At 40.4% G+C, this 21,785-nt stretch overlaps 1 protein-coding gene across 1 annotated transcript in view; it reads right to left on the minus strand.

The window, feature by feature from the left end:
* Positions 1-19,925, minus strand: part of BTC (betacellulin) — a 51,273-nt gene extending 31,348 nt beyond the window's left edge. The window contains exon 1 of the mRNA XM_075202218.1: positions 19,702-19,925. Coding sequence (XP_075058319.1) covers positions 19,702-19,750 — 49 coding nt within the window. The 5' untranslated portion in view covers positions 19,751-19,925. The remainder of the gene's footprint in view (positions 1-19,701) is intronic.
* Positions 19,926-21,785: the final 1,860 nt, after the last annotated feature.

Consider the following 21,785-nt stretch of genomic DNA (forward strand, 5'->3'; position numbering starts at 1 on the left):
ATCTTAGATAGAGGTCAGACCCTCCCATTCTTTACCCCTTCCACTACTTTGTGATGTCACAGGGTCCCCAGCTGTTCCATACTTCCTGTGGGCTGCCTCCCCCTCCCTCTTTGGTCACCAAAATAATCCTGGACCTGTCCACCGGGCGCCATTTAAAAACTGGGTGGGTCGATGTTGCCTGATTGTCCCAATGACTGACAAGACCAGGTTGGAACAATATTCCCACTGTGGTGCCCAATCTTGTCAAAGATACATCTATCTATAATAACGTTATCAGTAAGTATTTTAAACAAGAGTTACAAAGTGAAGCTTAGAGGGCAGTATATGGCCCTAGGGCCACCTGTTGCCCATCTCTGATTTAAATGGCAAAGAGTGCTTCACCTCACTGTCGATGATAGTATTGTTATTGTGTGCATGTTTATGACGCCTGCTATTCCTGCCACTGTTACATTTGCTCCCCTGTTGCCTGATCTACTGCCTGGATTTTGGAATTCCCTGTCTGCTGCCTGCCTTGACCTTATGCTTATCTTACTCGATCTTCTTGCTCGCTGCCTATCCTGACCTTTGTTTTGTTGTACAGGATCTCCTTGCCCCAAGTATTGACCTCCATGTTTATTTCCTCATGTATACTAGTCTCCAAACCCCTTCACTAGCTGGCACACTGATCGATCCCTACTACCCTGAGTACAATTCCTGGGGGCATCTAAGTACCTGTTGGTATATTGCACTCTGCGGTAAAGGCAATTTGCTACAGATGATGACATCATTATACTCTATTATTGGTTCTGGTCATTAAACTGGTGTCCAGCAGGAGCACTAGGACAAAGTATTATTATTACCATACTTACACTTTAAATCTTGTCGTTGTTAAAATGACATTTCTGATAACATATGCAAGGAAATTTTTTCCCAGCAAGGTACAAACGAATTACCTACATTGAAGCCAACAAAAAATGAGTCATAGATCTGTGTTCAAATCAAGTCACGTGAGTTTCTATTTCAGTGGCTTTGCTAGGTAGGGAGTTTGGCAGCTGTGACATTCATCAGTTTCTAAAAGTAAACACAGTGATTATGCTATTAACTGTTCAAGTGATACAGACGAGAAGAAAAGTGAAGGTGGCAATGCTATTTGTAGTGAAATTTTTTCTCAATGTCTTATTTAATTTGTACATTTATTTCATGGCGATTATTGTACTATTGCAACAGTGTTGTAATTTAATATGTGTTAATTTTGGAAATGTAACTTGCAATGTAAATATAGCTTTCTATAATAAATATAATAAATGTTTAATTCTCTACAAAGCACCAATGTAATTGTTGAGCTCTGACATCTGGGGAAACAGTAAAGGGAAACATCCCTTTACAATGCAGCGCCGCTTTAAATTTAATCGCCGAAGACACTGAACTCGCGGGTGTTGAAGAACCCGCATGTTAATACATTTACCCCCTGACATCTGAACATTTTGTTTATAAGGTCATTAAATAAGTTATCTGAATTCTGCACATGGTCACAAGAGATGCACAAAGAGGAGAGAAAAATCACATGCCAGCGTGGTTCTGAGCAGATAAAAAATGTAGTATATGATGCAATATAAAATATATGCAGTATACAGTATAATGCAATACAGTATTTTATTTAGTATAGTATTATAAAGCATAATCTACTGTAGAATTTGTTAGTATTCTGCAATCTCTATAAAGACACTGATTCCATTATACCAAAATATTTTCCACATCACACCAATTTCCGTCATAGGATCTTTAGAAGATTTAACTATTCATTTGTTGTTCACTCAACACTTCAGGTTATTGTTTAATAAATATGAACATTACAATATTTTTGGGATTGGTATAACAACTATTTAACTGAGCACATAATAGATGATTGGGAGGTATTTAACATAATTGTTATTGCAGTAAACAGTATCGCTGAGCTGCCATAGCAATATTGTACCATGCATATTAAAATATAAAATAAACTAAAGCAGGTGCATTTCACATGCTCTGCATGAATCTTGGGATGTTTTCTCATTAAAGTTGATGATGTGAATTTCCCTCTCAACATTTATGGCCACAGAAATACTTAATGATTTCTAATATTGGTACTTGTAAATCCTTATAACTGCATACATTATCATCTATATGCAACTGAAAATAGTAGATAGAGATCAATAAACAATATATTTGTAAATGACATCATTTACAGATGTCAATATTACTATTAACATGTATTACCACTGCACCAGCATACTCTGCAGCACTTTACAATTGGGAACAAACATTATAATAAAGCAAGACTGGGTATTAAAAGACAGAAAAGGCCTCTTGTGTAGAGAGGAAGTAATTGGGTAGAATAGCCAAGTGAGATTCAGAAGATTATTATTATTATTATTATTAATTTTTATTTATAGGGCGCCACTAAGTGTCCATAGCGCCGTACAGGGACAAACAAAATTACAATACGAGGTGAGACAGCACAGTACAGTAAACAATAAGCACAGTAACTCGTTGAGCGACAAAGCACAGCTAGAGAGGGCGGGGGAGGGGAGAGGGAAAGGTCCGCATACGACGGAGCCCAAGAGGGAGGGCAGGGATAACAGGGAGACCCCCAGAGGGGAGAGGAGGGAGCGAGAGGGGACGGCAGGAAGAGGGTCCTCGAGGAGGAGGGCAAGGTAGCTGGAGAGCAGAGTTAAAAGTGGTGAAGACAGGAGGAGAGATGACCCCGCTAAAAGGAGCGTACAATCTAAAGATGGTTTGGTAATTTAATAGGCATGCTTAAAAAAGTGAGTTTTTTTCAGTTTTTAAGAAAGTCTTGTTGCATGAAAGAGGGAATTTCACATTGCTGGTGCAGCTCGAGAAAAGTCCTGTAATCGGGAAGAGTAGCAGGTAATGAGTGTGGATGAGAGGCACAGATCTTGGGCAGAGATGAAGGGTCCAGTTTGGACAAAAGCAAGACATGTAAGTAGAGTTTGTTAATAGTTTTGTATGTTAGAAGAAGTATTTTATATCGGATCCGGTAAAATACACATGTAAATGTTTATTGGATGTAGATACAGGATTTGGATACAGATTGGATGTAAGGAACAAAGAACAGTTTTAGGTCAGAGAAGATACCTAGGCAGCTAGTTTATGGAGTAGAGCAGTGTTGGCTAACCTGTGACACTCCAGGTGTTGTGAAACTACAAGTCCCAGCATGCTTTGCCAATATATAGCAGCTTATTGCTGGAAGGTTATGCTGGGACTTGAAGTTTCACAACACCTGGAGTGTCACAGGTTAGCCAACACTGGGGTAGGGTTTATTATCGTGTTGTCAACAGAAATAGAGATGTCAAGTATGTACCTACTGTTGACTGATGGGAAGATTTTTAGCCATACTTGCCAACTCTCCCGGAATGTCTGGGAGACTCCCGAAATTCGGGTCGGTCTCACGGACTCCCGGGAGAGCTGGCAAATCTCCCGCATCCCGCTACTGGCACCCCAAAATTACGCGATTTGCAGTGAATCGCGTCACTTTGGCCCCGCCCCCGAGACAAACCGGCATTTCCATTGCGAGGGTGTGGCCAAAATGACACGTTTGGCCACGCCCCCCTCCAGTCACGCCCCTCTCCCGGAAAGAGCTATGAGAAAGTAGGCAAGTATGTTTTTAGCTCACTTTGTGAAAGCTTAAAATAAGATAGAAAGAGGACATCCAAGGTAAAATGACAGAAAAACATTCAGTAACACGGATCAAAGAGTAAAAAGCCTACTTCCACACTACTATTGCTTTAGAGTAGTTAATTAAAACTTTTCAATTTTCCTCAAAATACACTGCTGCCACAAACCTCATTAATGACTTAAATCTTCCCAGTGATATGTTACATTGTTAGAAATCCACATTAATGTATCAAGTGCACCTAGATTGAAAGTCTAGGTTGAGGTCCACTCACTGCCATCTCCTAGGATGTGTAAAATCAATACAATTTGTGGGGGGAAAAGGACTTGGTGACCCCCCTCCCACTATTCCAGGAAATGAGAAACTCTGTAATAACTGCACCCCTCCATTCCTGAGATCTTATTTATATACCCTGTCACACAAATTAAAATCTCAGTTTTGCATGTGGACATATTACAAATTTAAATATTGGGAAGTATGAGTGTGGTAATGGTGCAGAACAGCCAGACTGGCAGCTTTATAGCATTTATTGGTTAACATATTTTGATATTCATTGCTATTTTTACTGAAATGTATATCATTTGTTTGATAATCATTGTTGCCTTATTGGGTTTATAGAACAAAAAGAATGCAGTATGAAAAAAGTAGCAAAAGAAATTATATTAGAAAAAGAGAGGTTCTGTATCTATCTAGATGGATATGAAATATCTTAATGGTCTATTGCCTAAGCTTTCTAACAATGTAAATGCATTAAGGGTGTTTCCAGTGTCCGGAAAGAAATGCTTCAGTGCTGGCTCACGAAAAGACCCAACTTCTTGCTCTCCAACTTGAGGTTATTGGTTAAGAAATATTCCCAGACCTGTTCCTGTTCCTGTTCCATTACTTAGGAAACTTAGATTCTGCATGAGATTGCAGCTATTGCTAGTATGACCCCTTGAAAGTGCTAATTTTTTACTTTCAGGTTTAGCCTTCTTCTGTAAAATTACCCACCTTGTGTGTCTGGAGCCATGTTATGACAATGAATATGTCTTACAATTGTTACGAGCCGCGGCAGTGCCCAGCCGCCGCGACTCACTCACCCGCGTCCCGGCCGTCGCCATGGCGACCGGGACGTCATTTCCGGCCATAACCCGGCCGTTGCCGGGGCAACCAGCAGACGCTTCAGAGCTGCGTCCCGGCAATAGGAGGAAGCCGGGCGCAGCGATTCTACAGCCTGTGGGCTAATTAATAGGGGCAGATTATAGGAGGCAATTACAGGCATTAGCCTGCAACTGTGCAGGCCAGGGGCAAGCCCTGATTGGCTCTATTAGTGACTGCTCTATTAACCTGCAGGAGTGTGTTCAACCTGTGATTGGTTCAGCTGGGTATTTAAGGCAATGAGGTCTGCTGCCTCATTGCCGGTTATAGCTTCTGTGCTCCAGTCTGCTGACCTGCTTGTTCCAGTTCCTGTATCCTGTATCTACGTTTGACTTCCCGTGTATGACCCTTGGCTTCGTATTGGACTTCGCTTGTGTTTCCTGTGACCCTGATCCTTGGCTTGTTTACCCGTTCTGCTACTTTGCCTGTGACCTCTGACCTCAGCTTGTTCATCATTACTGTTACCTGCTGCCGGCCTTTGACCTCTGCGTGGACCTGACTCTTCTTGCCTGGGTTCTCCCCAGCCGGTACACACTTCACGACCCTCTGTCAGTCTGCAGCCCAGTCTGTCCCCACCATCAGGGGCTCCAGTGAACACCTGACTGGCAGAGTAGACTCCGGGTTGTGTTGTGCCGGCTGGAGGGGTTCCTAACAACAATATTCTAATAAAAACATATAAACAAGTCATATTTATTTTTTGTTACAGCCTTATATTTTAAGTTTTTGCTTACTGTTTTTTGTAATTTCTGTGAGAGAAGTAAACCTGTATGCAGGTATAAAATTAGTATTAATGAGAGTATGAACATCCCATGTACTGGCAGGTACATGTGCACTGTTCTTCTGGAAAACTTTGTGTGACATCATCAAACAGATGGCGCAGGGTTTTGTTAACCAGTGCCTGCCCACTTGACATAATTTGCCAAATCACTAAGCCCTGCACTCTCTTCTATGTGAGCATGGAGCATCTGGAAACAGACAGTGTTTTTGCTACACTTTGGTAGACATGATCACAGCACTTAGCTAAAGTAACCCATTGTATGTAAATATGACTATATCACAGTAAAATAAAACAAAATATAAAAATAAAGCATTTTGTAATGATTTGAATCTTATCGCCATCCTGAGAAGAGATATTGCAGCAGTACAGTAGTATAATATTCGTTCAACTGGTCAAAACAAAAGCATTGGGAAGTATTCATTGACAAAACTTACTGCCAACAATAGCATTTTTATCACCAGCAGTAACCCTTTGATGTATAGAAGGAAACAAATAAAAGGCTTTTCACCCTTTCAGAAAATAGCCCCTTTGTTACAATGTCACATTATAAATCTGACATGTATATTTTTTTCAATATGCCCTATGTGTTCATAATACTCTAGTAATTATAGTATGATAGTATAGACTTCAGAGCTGAGTGTTTGCAGCAGGGACATATGTATCATAATCATATCAGATTATCTCATCCAATGTAGTCATAGTATCCAAACTTTAGCAGCAATAACACTCTTGGCAAGAAATGGATATACATACATAAATCTCTACACACCCTTGTGTTTTCCACTGAAATATGTGATAAATTGCCCATTAGATTCGCAGACTCACCCAGAAAAACATCTCAACTTAATGCTTGCAAAAGTGATCCAATCAGTGAGCGCGCAAATTAAATTGTTAAAATCTTATATACTGTTCAATCAAAGTTGTGAATTGTGCCATAGAAATTAATCTGTTGCAGTTTTCATGTCCTTAAATCCAATATTAATACATTCAGAATAAATGAAAGCATAAGCAATGTTCAAATATGTGAATAAACCCTAAGGGGCCTATTTATGATCCCTAAACCATGCAGAAATTACTTTTTCATGATTTAGGCCTTTTAAGTAAAATTGTAATTTAAGAAAAGCCTAACATGGCGATATCTCCAGCATTAGGCAAAATACTGCATTAAACTGCAGTCCCCATGATGCTCAATGTGTGAAACTGCTTTTCAGAGCTTGACCAAAGCCATTCAATCCTATGGAGAGAGCATCGCAGGCAGGGTCGCCAAGAGGGTACTAATTTCCCAGGCCCGGACATGCCAGGGGGCCCGACCCGAGCCCTTACTGCAGGGTACTTAAAAAAAAATACAATACTCAAATGATCGCAGCGCCACTTCCCTCTTATCTCCTCCGTGCTCTGTTTGCACTGAGTATCGGGCATGATATTATCAAGTCACGCCCGACATTCATCGAGGAGTGGTGCAGACAGGATCCAGCAAGAAGACAGAAGAGAAGAAAAGAAAAGAGATGAAAAGAGCAAATACAAAGGTAAGTAAAGGAATAGAGGCACACTGTGACGTAGAAGGGGGGGAGAAAGGCACAGTGTGATGAAGAAGGGGGGGAGAGAAAGGCACAGTGTGATGAAGAAGGGGGAGAGAGAAAGGCAAAGTGTGATGAAGAAGGGGGGAGAGAAAGGCACAGTGTGATGGAAAAGGGGGGGAAGGCACAGTGTGATGAAGAAGGGGGTGAGAGAAAGGCACAGTGTGATGAAGAAGGGGGGGAAGGCACAGTTTGATGAAGAAGGGGGGGGAGTCACAGTTTGATGAAGAAGGGGGGAGAGAAAGGCACAGTGCGATGAAGGGGGGAAGCAGCATGGCACAGAGTGATGAAGGAGAGGGGGGGAGAAGCATAGCACAGTGATCAAGGAGGGGAGCAGTATGGCACAGAGTGATGAAGGGGGAGCAGCATGGCACAGTGTGATGAAGGGAGGGCCAGGTGAAGGGGGGAAAAGCAGCATGGAGGGCGCAGTGTGATCATAAGGGGGCACAGTCTGGTTGTGATGAAGGGGCACAGTGTGATCATAAGGAGGCACAGCAAGGTGATGATGAAGGGGCACAGTAATGTGTGTGTGTGTGATGGCACCGGGGGCTTGTGGCAATGTAGTGTGTGTGAGGTAGGTGGTGGCTAATTAATGGGTGCTATTTTGTTTGTGGGGTGATGGTGGGGCAATTTAATAGTGGGGACAATTAATTTAAGATGGAGTGGTTTAGGGGCTATTGAATGTGGCGGTGAGTTTGGGGAGAATGAGGTCTCTTTATTAAATGTGACTATGAATTATTTAATTCTGTGATGGTTGCAGGAAATAGGCATATTTATAAAATGTAAATACTATTAATTTATTGCTGGGACTGTTTGGATGGAGGGATATAGGTTTATTTATTAAATGGGAATACTATCATTTTAATGTTGGGTCTGGAGGGAAGCCTAATTATTAATCGTAGGTGCTTTTGATTTAATGCCTGGGCTGGTTGGAATTTTCTAAATGTACCCATTTTTTTTTCCAAATAGGGCCCCCAACATTCTAGGATCCAGACAAGCCGCAAGTAAAGAAACCTGCAGCCACAGGTGGTAAAAGTGGCAAGAACAGGTAGGAGAGAGCAGGACAGTCTGTGAAATGTTCTGATTCTAGTGGGACAATCCCAATTTTTGGTGACTGTTCTGCCCAATGTAAGGGGCAGGCCAAGTCTGTGAAATCTTTATGTACACATTGCATTCTTTATATACTACACTATGGCGCTAGATGTCCTTCGTGGGCTTACCACACCCCCTCTGGTGGTTTGGTTACGCCTCTCTACTGGCTGGCCACACCCCCTCTGGTGGGCCTCTACCATTGTATTCCTCCCTGTGAATGTGAATTGGGGGCACTTATGTGAGACATAATGTGATTGTTGTCACTTATGGTGGCATAAAATGAATTGGGGGCATTACTGTGGCATAACATGAACTGGGGTCACTTATGTGTGGCATAAATGAATTGGTGGCATTAATGTGGTATAATTATCATCATCATCATTTATTTATTTAGCGCCACTAATTCCGCAGTGCTGTACAGAGAACTCACTCACATCAGTCCCTGCCCCATTGGAGCTTACAGTCTAAATTCCCTAACACAGACAGACAGACAGACTTGGGTCAATTTGATAGCAGACAATTAACCTACCAGTATGGTGTACACAGCAATGCAGGGTTTTTTCTGTAGGATGGTGGCCTAGAGGTTTTCACCTGCTAGACAAGAACCAATGAAGCCACGCCCCCAAGTGTATGGCCACTCCCAGTTTTGCACCGCCACGCAGCAGCGGAGCAAATTTTTTTGCCATGCTTAAACTATAAGGAGGGCCCCATGAAGTTGCTGTATCGGGCCCTGAATTCCACTTGACAGCCCTGATTGCAGGAGAGGGATCTTTGGATCCCTCTCCAGAAACATTGCTGCTCTCCCCTGCACTGTTTTTACGCAAATGGCATCTGTGCAAGTGCGACCCTAGGTCACGAACGCGCAGTAAAGACTCTGGGTCACGACCCAGAGTCTTAATTAGAAAAAAGTAATCACTGGTACAGCCACCTATCAGATGCGCTGTCCCGATATGACTTCTATAGTAATTTGCCCAGAAGGGTCATCTGTCATCATGAAACTTAATGGGGTAAAGTAACAGTAATTATTAAATGGGCCCTATAAACAGGAAAAAAATGTAGACTTTTGAGTTATTTAAAGGTGAAGACAGGTGAAGCTGTAGTGCCAAAGCCATAACTTCCTGTTTTGTGATACAGCAAGAGCTGTTTTTGCACTGTGGATCATGTTGTTTTGGAGATGTGCAAACATTAGTATAGCAAGATGGTAACAACGGTATCAGGAAAGGAGCATAGAACAGTGAAGAGACCTGACCAAACATGGAGAGATCATGTATTCTGTATGAAAAGGGGAAATATCTGCGCAAATGCCCAGTGTAGATAGGTGATGGCTGCCAGATACGGGGACAATGTAAAAAGGGGAGAGAGCCCTCCCCCTGGGTAAATTTCAAAAGACCACAAGACTACCCCAAGTTTTACTTGTGGTCTTTTGAGATGTATTCTGTATGGAATGTGAAATATGTTCAATAATTCACTCTGTATATCTCTACACTGTTTGCCTGTTTTCTACCGAATCCAATATAAAATACTCTTACTAACCTACAAGGCCATCAACAAAGCTGCACCAACATACATCTTGTCACAAAATATCTCCCAACTCGGCAACTCCGCTCTGCACAAGATCTGCGTCTCTCATCCACACTCATTACATCCTCCCATTCCCGGTTACAGAACTTTTTCCGGGCTGCACCCACTCTATGGAATTCTCTCCCTCCCACAATAAGACTCTTCTCTAATCTACAAGCTTTCAAGCGTTCTCTGAAAACCTACCTCTTTAGACAAGCTTATAATATTCCTCAACCACCCTCTTAACCTCACTACATTACCCTATTACCACCTGTTATACAACTACCCCTTGACCAACATTCTTGTGTAAACAGGATCATTTAGCTTATGAGTCTATTTTACCTTTGCAGTCTGGCTGGGCCGACTGCAAATGTAGACTTAGGGCTAGATTTACTAAGCTGCAGGTTTGAAAAAGTGGGGATGTTGCCTATAGCAACCAATCAGATTCTAGCTTTCTTTTATTTAGTGCTTTCTACAAAATGACAGCTAGAATCTGATTGGTTGCTATAGGCAACATCCCCACTTTTTCAAACCCGCAGCTTAGTAAATCTAGCCCTTAACCTCATGTGTCAAACTCCCATTGTCTAATAGATTGTAAGCTTGCGAGCAGGGCCTTCTCACCTCTTTGTCTGTTTTACCCAGTTTATTAGTTTACTATGTTTGTCCCCAATTGTAAAGCGCTACGGAATATGTTAGCGCTATATAAATAAATAAATGATGATGATGATGATGATGAATAATGCACCACTTTATATGCATAAATGTAAGACATACATTTCATTTTGCAGAACAGGATAGTATTAAAAACTTCAAGGGTTGTTGATTATGCTTATTTGAATATGTTCATACTTTAGCAGGGGACAGCAAACAGATCTTTACACAACATCAGAGATGGAGATAATCTGTATTCCATTTCTTGCAGAAAAAATTATGTGACAAAACCAAAAAAATAAAAATGTAAAAGTATTGGATCCATTTAACAAAATATGGCGATATTGGGCTCAATTTGTATTGTCTTAATTTATCATGAAAATCTTGCTGAGACAACTGAGTGATACTCAATTGCCTCGATACTACTGTCCCAGTTACTGTCCCAGAGTGGCAAAAGTGAACTTTTGCCAGGCCAGTCTCAGGGGATATGTGCATACGTGATCTGGCTATACGACTTGAGGAATGTGCAGTGGAACTGAAAGCTCTGACTTCAAAAGAAATTACAAACAAATAAATAAAAATATTTTAAAAATAAAAATATTTTAAAATATTAAACAATTGAAAAAATATGGTGCTACCACTATCTTTGTAAATAGTCTCAACACACTTTGGGGAAACTTTCACCCGTCGAATCTTGGCGCTGGTGGTGGCTACCCATCATGATACCTCAATTACATATTCCTTTCTATAGGCATAGTGTGGTAGATCTACCATAGTTACCCAAACTCATGGAATTTTTTTATGAGTTGTTTTGCAGGTTTGTAATAAATTGTATGCTGGAAACAAAGCAGGTGACGGTTAAGTAAAGGTCTGTTATTAATCATCCACCAATATCTGCTTTATTCTCCATCAACAATCTTCCTTATAACGCCTGGTTGGTTCTTGTATCTGGAGCAGACATCTATCCAGCAGATTAATTGCAAGATCCACGTAGACTGATAGAGCTTCTTCATTTTGCACCAATCTGGATTGGGTAGTAGAAGGAGAAGCTTTGCTTAGAAGCATGAGTGATCAAAGCTCTGATTCACCAGACAGCTTAGCAATAGGACTGAATAGCTGTTAACATTATTCTTTTAACATTGTAAAGTTATAGGGGCCTATTTTATGAATGGTCGCATATGACCCCTGTTAAATATCATCCCTTATTGCCATTTATTAAAAAAATCATCCTGGGACAGTGCATCCGATAGGGTGCTGTCCCAGCGATGACTCTTCTTACCAAACAATTCCGGGTTCTGTCCCAGAGCCTTTACTGTGTGATCTTAGGTCAGGCATGCGCAGAGCCATTTTGCGATAGTTACTGGAGGGGATAGCGGGAAGGCTGCAGAGAGGATCCGAAGATCCCTCTCCTGCGATGCTCTCCACATTGGGTAGAAAGGCTAACGCCATCTTCAGATGGAGTTAGTCATTGGGGTCAAGCTTATTAAATTGGCTCACACCGCAGTCCCCATCGAAAATTATGGGAACTGTGAGAGATATCTATGACATCTCCTACATTAGGCATTTTGTAAGATAGAGTTGATACTTAAAAAATGCAGTTTCCCCATGGTATATGGCTTAATAAATATGCCTCATAGTCATTAAATAAAACTTGCATAACGTGCTGGCTTTAAGTTGTGTAATTTTGTAATTTGACTTATTAGTATGGCAATTTAATGCTACAAATATAAAAATTAAATAATTTGAGTTTATTTGTGTGTTTTTATTTAAATTAGTAGCAAATCCCAATACATTAAGGACAGCCAATCACAATATACCAAGGAAAGAGGGTGTGAAGAGATCTGTATCAAGGAGCGATATTACAAGGGTGCAGGAATCTGTAGATGAAGGAAAGCAATGGCAGAGCTGGAAGATATAGTACAATCTTTTTAGAATAGATTTTTAATGTATTGGCTGAGATGATAAAAGCTTAGACACAATAAATCAGTGTGGCTATGCCCTTTAAAGATAACATTTTAACCTACTTCTGAATAAAGGTTGAAAGAACAATGACATATTTCCCTGGTTAGAATATGTTAACTGCTAATTACCTGTCCGTTTATGCTTTTATTTCAACAATATTCCACATATCTAATGAATGTGATCCAAGGGGTATACAGTTGCATCAAAACAGCATTCTATACCACTGGAATCAAATAAAAGACATGGGGCTAAATACGATGATTGGGGAAGAGTCACACCCACTATTTAAGCACTGAGCTTTACAAGGTTCTACCCTTTCCGTTGCCAAATCTAACCATCTGCACCATATAAAAACCACATCAATAAGATTTCTATGACGTTGGCTCATAGTGATCACATAAAGTCCTTAAAATTATTTTGGACTATGTTAAAATATGATTAGATTATGTGCTGAGAGTGACGCAGTTTGTTATTAAAAGAGATTTGTGAAGTGATGGCAGCTAATTCAATAGTGATGTATTTGTCACATACGTAGATTTGCAATTCCAAATTTGTTTTCAGTAAAAATATCACTGTGTCATCATTTGTTGGCTCTCTCTACAGGTGTCTGCAAATAAATGTCATAGGCCACGGGAATTCACCTATGTACAATATGCATGAAAGATGGCATCATGTTACACTGCCGTATAAATTATGCCAGTACATACACCCTATGAGTCCTCAGCACAGTTGGTCTTTTTTTTTCACACTCACCAAATTAGACTTTTGTGAATATTTGGCAGTGTTGCAAGATTATAGGCCAACGCCTAATGTCTAGGACTTTGCAAATATTTAGCATAATGACCCGAGACATGCCTTCAATAGAACAAGTTTACATGCTTTATATGGTTTCAACACTAGTGTAGAGGGTTACATTCCTTGTACCTTTCATATGACAAATAGCACATACACACCAAGTAAATAGATGTAGCATGAAAAAAAAAGAAAAAAGAATGTGAGCATACACATGGGATATCCACACTACTTCATTCTGCATACAAATACAAACACAAGATATTGTTTTGTGGGACAAGATAATCCAATGAGTTTCAATGGGTGCGGATTGGATGAATGGAGGCTGCAGAGATTCTTATGTAACAAAATTATGCCACATTTGTACACATGATTTAAAACTCAGCCACTACTTTCAGTGTGACATTTTATGTTTAGACAGGGCAGCCCTTCTTGTGAAAATTATATATATATATATATATATATATATATATATATATATATATATATATTACATTATTTTAAAATTAGTCATTGTTGAAAGATGTTTTCTTATTCAAATGAAGCATTTTTCATTGAATATTCCCTGCCCCGAGATTGCTTTGCATAGGAGAGGCTATCCATGTATTCAGCAGGATTAACCTCTTCATCACCAGCAGGGTGGAGTGGAGTGCTGGATGTGACACCTTACATAACATACACATATATGCATCTCCAAATTCTAAGAAAAAGCCAATTTATTTTTGGACTAACTGTAGTTGAGATAAAGTAGCTATGGATAGAATCATGGATAAATGCGAAAAGTGTTTTGTTTTGTTATTTTAACCTGTGTAATGCACATAAAATAAAAAAAAGATTTCACCATGTCTGTCTGGTCACATATAAAATACCCCTAGTCATAACGGAGTTAAGGCATACTTGCCAACTCTCCCGGAATGTCCGGGAGACTCCCTAATTCGGGGTGGGTCTCCCGGACTCCCGGGAGTGTATGGCATACTTGCCAACTCTCCCGGAATGTCCGGGAGACTCCCGCATTTCGTGTGAGTCCCACGGACTCCCGGGAGAGTGTGGCAATCTCTCACATCTGCCCACTTCCTAGTGAAGTGGGCAGAATTAGGTCCAAAACGCCGCGATTCACAGGGAATAGCGGCGTTTGGCCCTGCCCCCTGCTGTAAAATGACGCATGTGCATCATTACGTCACGGGGGCGGGTACAAAAGGACGCAAATTTTGGAGCCCCGCCCCCATCACGCCCACCTGATGGGCGTGATGGGGGCGGGGCAATAAGTAAGAAGCCCAGGAAAACAGCAAATGCCTGGTAATTTCGTGTTCAGGGAAATGTCAAACAACTCCTTAATAAATCTTTCCATGCACTACCGCACACTGTATAAACAGTTACTATTGTAAGCAATGAAAAAAGCCCTATAGTAATTGTAAACAAGAAGTAAGCATAAGCGCTTGGGGAACTTTTATTTTTATTGATATGAAACAACTCTGGTAAGCAGCATCTACATGCATTGCTATGTTATTGTTTTAAAAATGTGTACTAGCCTTTCTATTCTCTTTTGTTATTCTTTAACCAAATTCAGCAAGGTGGGAAATGATGTACGTATTACTGCATTTCACGCTAGGATGCAACATCTTGCAAGAAAAAATGCTTTATATTTTAGTAATATGAGATTTTTTCACTAACATGCTCATTATGTATTCATATTATGTATTTATCTTGTCTTATTAAGGCAGGCTTCTAAAAATGAATCTGTGTGGAGTTTGTATGTTCTCTCCGTGTTTGCGTGGGTTTCCTCCGCGTGCTCCGGTTTCCTCCCACACTCCAAAAACATACTAGTAGGTTAATTGGCTGCTATCAAAATTGAACCTAGTCTCTCTCTCTCTCTCTCTCTCTCTCTGTCTGTATGTCTATCTGTGTGTGTATATTAGGGAATTTAGACTGTAAGCTCCAATGGGGCAGGGACTGATGTAAATGAGTTCTCTGTATAGCGCTGCGGAATCAGTGGCGCTATATAAATAAATGGTGATGATGATGATGATGATGAATCCACTCAATCCCTCCTGCACTAGTCAAGTATTGTAATTATGGGAATAAAATTGGACACTGCTTATTTTTGTGGAAAAGTTGCACAAGATCATCGATTTATTACATACTTGCCAACTATCCCGGAATGTCCGGGAGACTCCCGAAATCCGGGTAGGTCTCCCGGACTACCGGGAGAGTAGGCAAGTATCCTGCATACTGCAATTTACTTGCCATAATGACGCGATTCACGGTGAATTGCGTTATTTTGGCCCCACCCCCACGACAAAACCGTCATTTTTATGCGGGGGCAGGGCCAAAATGACACAATTTACCACACCTCACCAGCTCCCGCCCTCAAACCACGCCCCCTGCCCGGGATCTCCCAGAATTCACTATTCAAAGGTTGGCAAGTATGATTTATTATCAATACATGGAAAAAACCCTTCACAAATACAGTTTTGCAGTAGAAGTCTGATACCTGTCAATAAACATGTGAAGAAGTCACAAGTGTAGTGGCCTCGCTGCAGTGCAGCACAGTGCTGTATGTTCAAATTCATCTCCACCTGACTCTTATTGTGCAGTACTTTACAGGGCACAAATCTCCAGGGGCAAAATGCAGGGAAATTAATATTTTAGTTTAATTTGATTAAACTTGAGGACAAGTTGGTGTCAGTTTTCTTTTTTACCCCATGCATCAAAATTTTGGTTCTCCATACACTGATGACATCATATGAAAATGACTCCTTGTAGAATGTCAACTTTCCCAGGCTCATTAAAACCAGGTTTAGAATACACTTCCTGGTAATTAATGAAAGCCTGAATCATAAACACATAGACGGATAAACGCTTGACTAAAATAGTTTTATGTTGGCAAGTAGAATTTAAAAACTAAATGCAGGGTATTCCTGTAACCACAGGTATTGAAAAGCAGGTACATTCCTGTGTGTTTGTGAATATGCCCTTCCCTAGTCCTCAGACTGGCTAAGAATAGACTCAATTTTTTTGAATTTCAAACTGCTAAGCTAAAAAAACAAAAAATAGTTTTAAAGGGGAATTATCATGAAATTTTAATCACAATCACAAACATCCCTGAGCAAAGAGGGATGCACATTATTGGATGTGGGTATCACGTGATCGACTCACATCCAGCACAGGACACCCTCTTCGACCAGGAATGGTGGCTGTTTCTGTCTCTCCCGGCTGAAAGGGCATAAAGCTCCATTCCCACCTGGAGCTAACTAGATTTCCTCCTCCCCGGAGTTATGGGGGCTGCTCTATGCTGCTGTTTTTCCCAGGCCAAGCAGAGCGCTGTATGGTCCTGCAGATGGAAGGTGTGCGTGGGAGGACCAATAAGAAGTTGCAATCAAAGACATTCCGGCTTCTGATTGGTCCACCAGTTCAAATCAGACTTCTGTATCCCATACTTGCCAACTTTTCCTCGTTGGCTTCAGTGAGATCCCGGGGGAGGTGGGCGTGCGAGGGTGGGGCTTTACGAATCACATCATTTGACCCCACCCCTAAACAATTGTCGCGATTTTGGCCAATTACGGCAGGGGCGGGGCTAAGATGACTTGTCTATTGCGGGGGCGAGGTTGCCCTGCTCTACCGGGAGGTCTCCAAGAAATGCGGGAGTCTCCCGGACATTCCAGGAGAGTAGGCAACTATGTGTTAAAGAAAAGCAGCTAATGAATCTCTAGATACTGAAGTGACTTTACCATTTCTGGCTCCATTATTGAAGTCATGTTGTCTTACCTGTCAGTCTATGGGGTGTATTCAATTGTTCCTCCGGCCGCCGGAAAAACGAGCGCTCTAAAACTATTACCGTTTATACGGTAATTACTCGCTGAATTTCAGGTAGCTGCGAGATGAAATTCAGCGAGTAAACTACCGTATTAACGTTTTTTGCGCACAATATTACCGTAAAAACGGTAATAGTTTTAGAGCGCTCGTTTTTCCGGCGGCCGGAGTAACAATTGAATACGCCCCTATGATTAAATCTTGGTCTTATAAAAATGGCCACCTCCATAGGCATCAATACATGGACATAGGATACAATTTCTGAACTGTGTCATCATGCCACAGATAGCGAAGCCAACCACGTCTTGTACTGGCTCAGCATCAGGGAGAATGCCAGACTCTTCAGGGAGTGAGGGAGATCACCCCTATTTCATGGAGTCTCCCTGACATTCAGGGAGAGTTGGCAAGTATGTTGTATCCTTTTTAAAATTGGTGAACAAAAAAGTTCACCACTTTAGACTTTAATACAGCTTTAAATAATGCAAACAGCCACCATACTCCAACTCCTTTAAAACAAAAAGGAACTTTGGTAATCGGCTTTATTCGCTCTCACCTCAAAGCAGCAGTAGCAATGGCAATATTATTTCCCCAAAATAAAATTACTATTATATATGTCTCTTCAATATTGTTTGCATAAAATATTCATTACATTAGTTAGGGACTACCAGTAAATGTAGGAAGCATATATAAACATATATAAACATAAATAGGTCAAATAACGTTCCTGACACATTGCATGCCATGGGTTACACATTATAAAATTTGTCATTATTGGTAAACTTTCAATATTTTCCATGATCTTCTCATCCAAACCTTGTAACTGGTTTATTTGCCTTATAAAGTTCTACTTGACTAAACACTAATTCTTATTATCTGACTGGTTTTGAAACTTCTATGTTAAAATTGGTTTTCTATAGATTAAGCTTTTATGAGCTTGCAGCTTCTTATTGGTCTCCCCACTTACACCCATCGAAGCAGCCATTTTAGAATGGTAAAACAATAAACATTTTTTCAAAGAGTAGGCAAGTATGGGCAACTGCGAGGGGCATGAGAACGTGATTTGCCTCATCACGATCCTCCCCCATTGCAAAATAACAAAATCAAATCATTGTGCTGCAGGGAGTGGAGCCTTGGTGACATGAATAATGTCATCAGGATCCGTCCGGCAAGGCTTGATATTGCAAATTTTGTTTTCAAGGCCTTTCCAGAAGCTGGATACGGGAGGGTGGCCTACTCTCCCTGGAGTCCGGGAAAAACAGTCACAAATTAGGGAGTCTCCCGGATGTTCCAGGAGAATAGGCAAGTATGCTTTTTTTTTGGTGCTATACTACAGAAACACAGGAGCCATGAGAAAACCTATTTCAGCTGGCAGTTCACAGGATCCAGGTAAGGAGAAACAACAAAACAGAAAAAATGTAATGTGTTACCTGGAACGCTGCCTTAAGTCATAGAAGAAGCATGCAAGCATTGTATTCATATTCTGTGAAAACAGCAACATACTTCCCACGCACTTGCAAATACTCTAATGCAATCCTTGTACAAGCAGAAAAGGAAAAGAAAAGAAAACAAAACACAATCTGTGTACACATTACAGAAAAAGGCAGTTGTCTGGTTTGTTTACATGTGCAAGAATGGGATCATCTATTTTTCTCTCTCTGTGTCTATATAAGAACACTTTCTCCCATGTATTCTCTGCATAAATATAATCTCAGTTTATTCTTCAATACCAAAGTTTAGAATGCTTTACTTTACTGCCTTATGTCTTGCATGGTAACTCCATTGCAAGTGTTTGATAAATAATTAAGAAAAAAAGTGAACTTTGCAACAATAAATATTAGAAAGACATTAGAGCACGCACCAGAGCTGGTCATAATAATGATCTACATAATAGATCTGTAATTAACTGTTTGACCCTTTAGTATCACTTTAAAATTGTAGTTAACATGATTTTACCAAAAGTGTTATGTTAACCATCTAACATTGTAATAAAAACAAATGGCATTAATATATGTAAAATATACTGTAAAAAATATATCCTTATAGTCGGTTAGTAGTGGTACCATTGCTTATATTTAGATAGTAGCGATGTCTCTACCTTAAAATATAACTTATATTTGTAATTGTAACAGTTAGTGAAATTAAAACACACTTGAATATAAGGATCACTTCATACAAGAAACTTGCCTTATTTTAAACTGAAACTTGTTTTTTCTAAAAAAAAAATAATGTCTTTCTGTGTACATCTGATGCCACCTCATTCTATATAAAAGGTCATGAAACTGTGACTTATATCCTTATATTTTACAGTATTTCCATTATTAATCAAAAGCATAAAATACAGTCTTATAGGCAAACATGTGCTTGTACCTGAAGAAAAAAAATAGGTGTGCATACATGAAAACATACATCTAAAATCATAGCTATTGCCAATGATAAGAAACAGCACCAATGCCACCTAACCTGTGGTTATATTACATTTCCTGTACCCACTTTGGATTGTATAGCTGTCAGTATAATAATATTTCCTTTAACATATGCTTACTCCTAAACATACACGTGTGCCTACATATAAACATATGTCACCTAATGTGTGGTAATATTACATTTACTATTTCCCAGAACCATATCTTAGTTTACGTCACACAGCTGTTTGTAACTCAGTCCTCACTGCCATTAGTATTCCTTCTTACCAAATACAAGAGCCAGCAGCAGGTGCTCGGTGAGATCCAGCGTGTCCATCAGTGTGTGCCTGCCCAGCACACATGGGGAAGTCAAAGCCAGGCAGGCAGAAGGGTCCTGCCCAAACAGATCTTCAGATTCAGGAGGCTTCTCTGTGCACCAAGGCTAAAGCTCCAGTGAAACACACAGACTGCACAGGACCAACTACAGGAGGTGACTGACTCGACTCAAAGCTCCTCTAATTGCCTGGGACATGCCCCTCCTCTGTCACTTCAAATAGCTCAGCCCAACACTGCCCAAAACAGTCACACCACCCTGCCATGTTATGTACAGTGTCCCTACTTCACTGTCATAATACTAACAACAACATGTGTCTTACACACAGATGCAAAACTACTCTCATTTACACTTCAGATATTGGTGTTCAGCATTTATCTGTGAAGTCATTTTTTCTGTGTCATTTTTTTAATTATTCAAAATGCTAACTATTATTAGTTTATTTCAATGTTTTGTTATCTAATACAGTAAATCTCAGAACTTGGTGTATATTATAAGTACCCACTACTGTATATTATAAGGATCGTTCTGTGATCATGGAGTTTATTTAACAAGTAGCAATAAAAAAATCTAGGTTTTCACAGCAAAATAATATGTAACATAACTACAATTTGTCATGCTCAGCACCCCATCAATACTGGCAAGAGGTGGTAAAAAGACTTAGGAGCACATTCAATTAGCTGCTGCTGCACATTATTACCGTTGCTACAGTTATTTTTCCCGATTTTTGCTCGCAGTTTTATGAGCCTTTAGAAAAAAATCAGCAGCGTTTTTCTGTCAAACCCTGAGGCCATAATTGACTCTGCCTCATACTGTTTTGCCAGCCACTGCAGGTCCTTCTACGCAGGAGTGAACTGGCATTGCCAGTTTGCGCATTCACACTGATAATGGGAGCCAAAGTAATAATAATAATAATAATAATAATTAAAATGCTAAAATATATTTAAAAAATATTAAAAACATTTTTTTAAATTAAGCCAGACTGAGAAAAAGGTTTATTTAAATAAAGCATATTCTCTTTGTAAAGGCTCTGTAACCACCATCCTGACATGGCAGTAACCTTAAGAGGATAAGAGTGGCTAGCGGTAGACTGGCCCATTAGGCTACCGGGGAAATCCATGATGGGCCTCGATCCCTGATGGCCCCGCCCTCTACTGCAAAGCGTGACAAACTTAATCTACCCACAAATAATTCACTCAGAACCGAGACACCCAGCTCTGCACCTTTAAGCATTGCGGTCGTCAATGACATAGCAACGCTGCATGTGTTGAAGAGCTGACGCTGGGAGTAGGAGCTACTGACCGGAGGAGTTGAAGAAACATGGATCCAGGAGTCAGATGGCAGGTTAGCCATTTTCTATGGTGTCTGTCATAGAAACCATGGGAGAAGGGGTACTATCACTACACGACACACCACTACACACTATTATTAAGGGTGGGGGGGGGGTACTAATGCTACACACTATACTTTATTATTGGGGAGGAGTACTAACACTACACTATACACTATTATTGGGGGGTGCTAACACTACACATTAGTATTAGAGGGGGTGTTGCTAATGCTATAGACTATTATTAGAGTGGGGGAGTACTAACGCTACATTATATACTATTTTTAGGGTAGAAGAGTATTAACACTACATTACACACTATTTTTAGGTTGGGGGAGTACTAACCCTACACTAAACACTATTATTGGGAGAGGGGAGTACTAACACTACACACTATTGTAAGGGTGAGGGAGTACAAACACTACACTAACAAATATAGAGTAAAAGGGCGCAAAACAAACTACAGTGTAAGGCAGATGTACAGCCTATACAAAGAGTGTAATTAATGTCAATGAATTGCTAAAAACAAGCACTTAAAAATATATGTGCCCAACAGCGGTGAAGAGAGGCAAAAGGTAAGGTTTTTTTGGGGGGTTTTTTTTTAAACAGGATTTTGTATTTTGGTCCTGCCTAGAGCCCCCTTTCCTACTGGGCCCCCGGGCACCTGCCCATCGTGCCCAGTCGGAAAGACGGCCCTGGCGATAACCT

This window comes from Mixophyes fleayi, chromosome 1, assembly GCF_038048845.1.
Source record: "Mixophyes fleayi isolate aMixFle1 chromosome 1, aMixFle1.hap1, whole genome shotgun sequence".
In the NCBI taxonomy this organism is placed as follows: Eukaryota; Metazoa; Chordata; class Amphibia; order Anura; family Limnodynastidae; genus Mixophyes; species Mixophyes fleayi.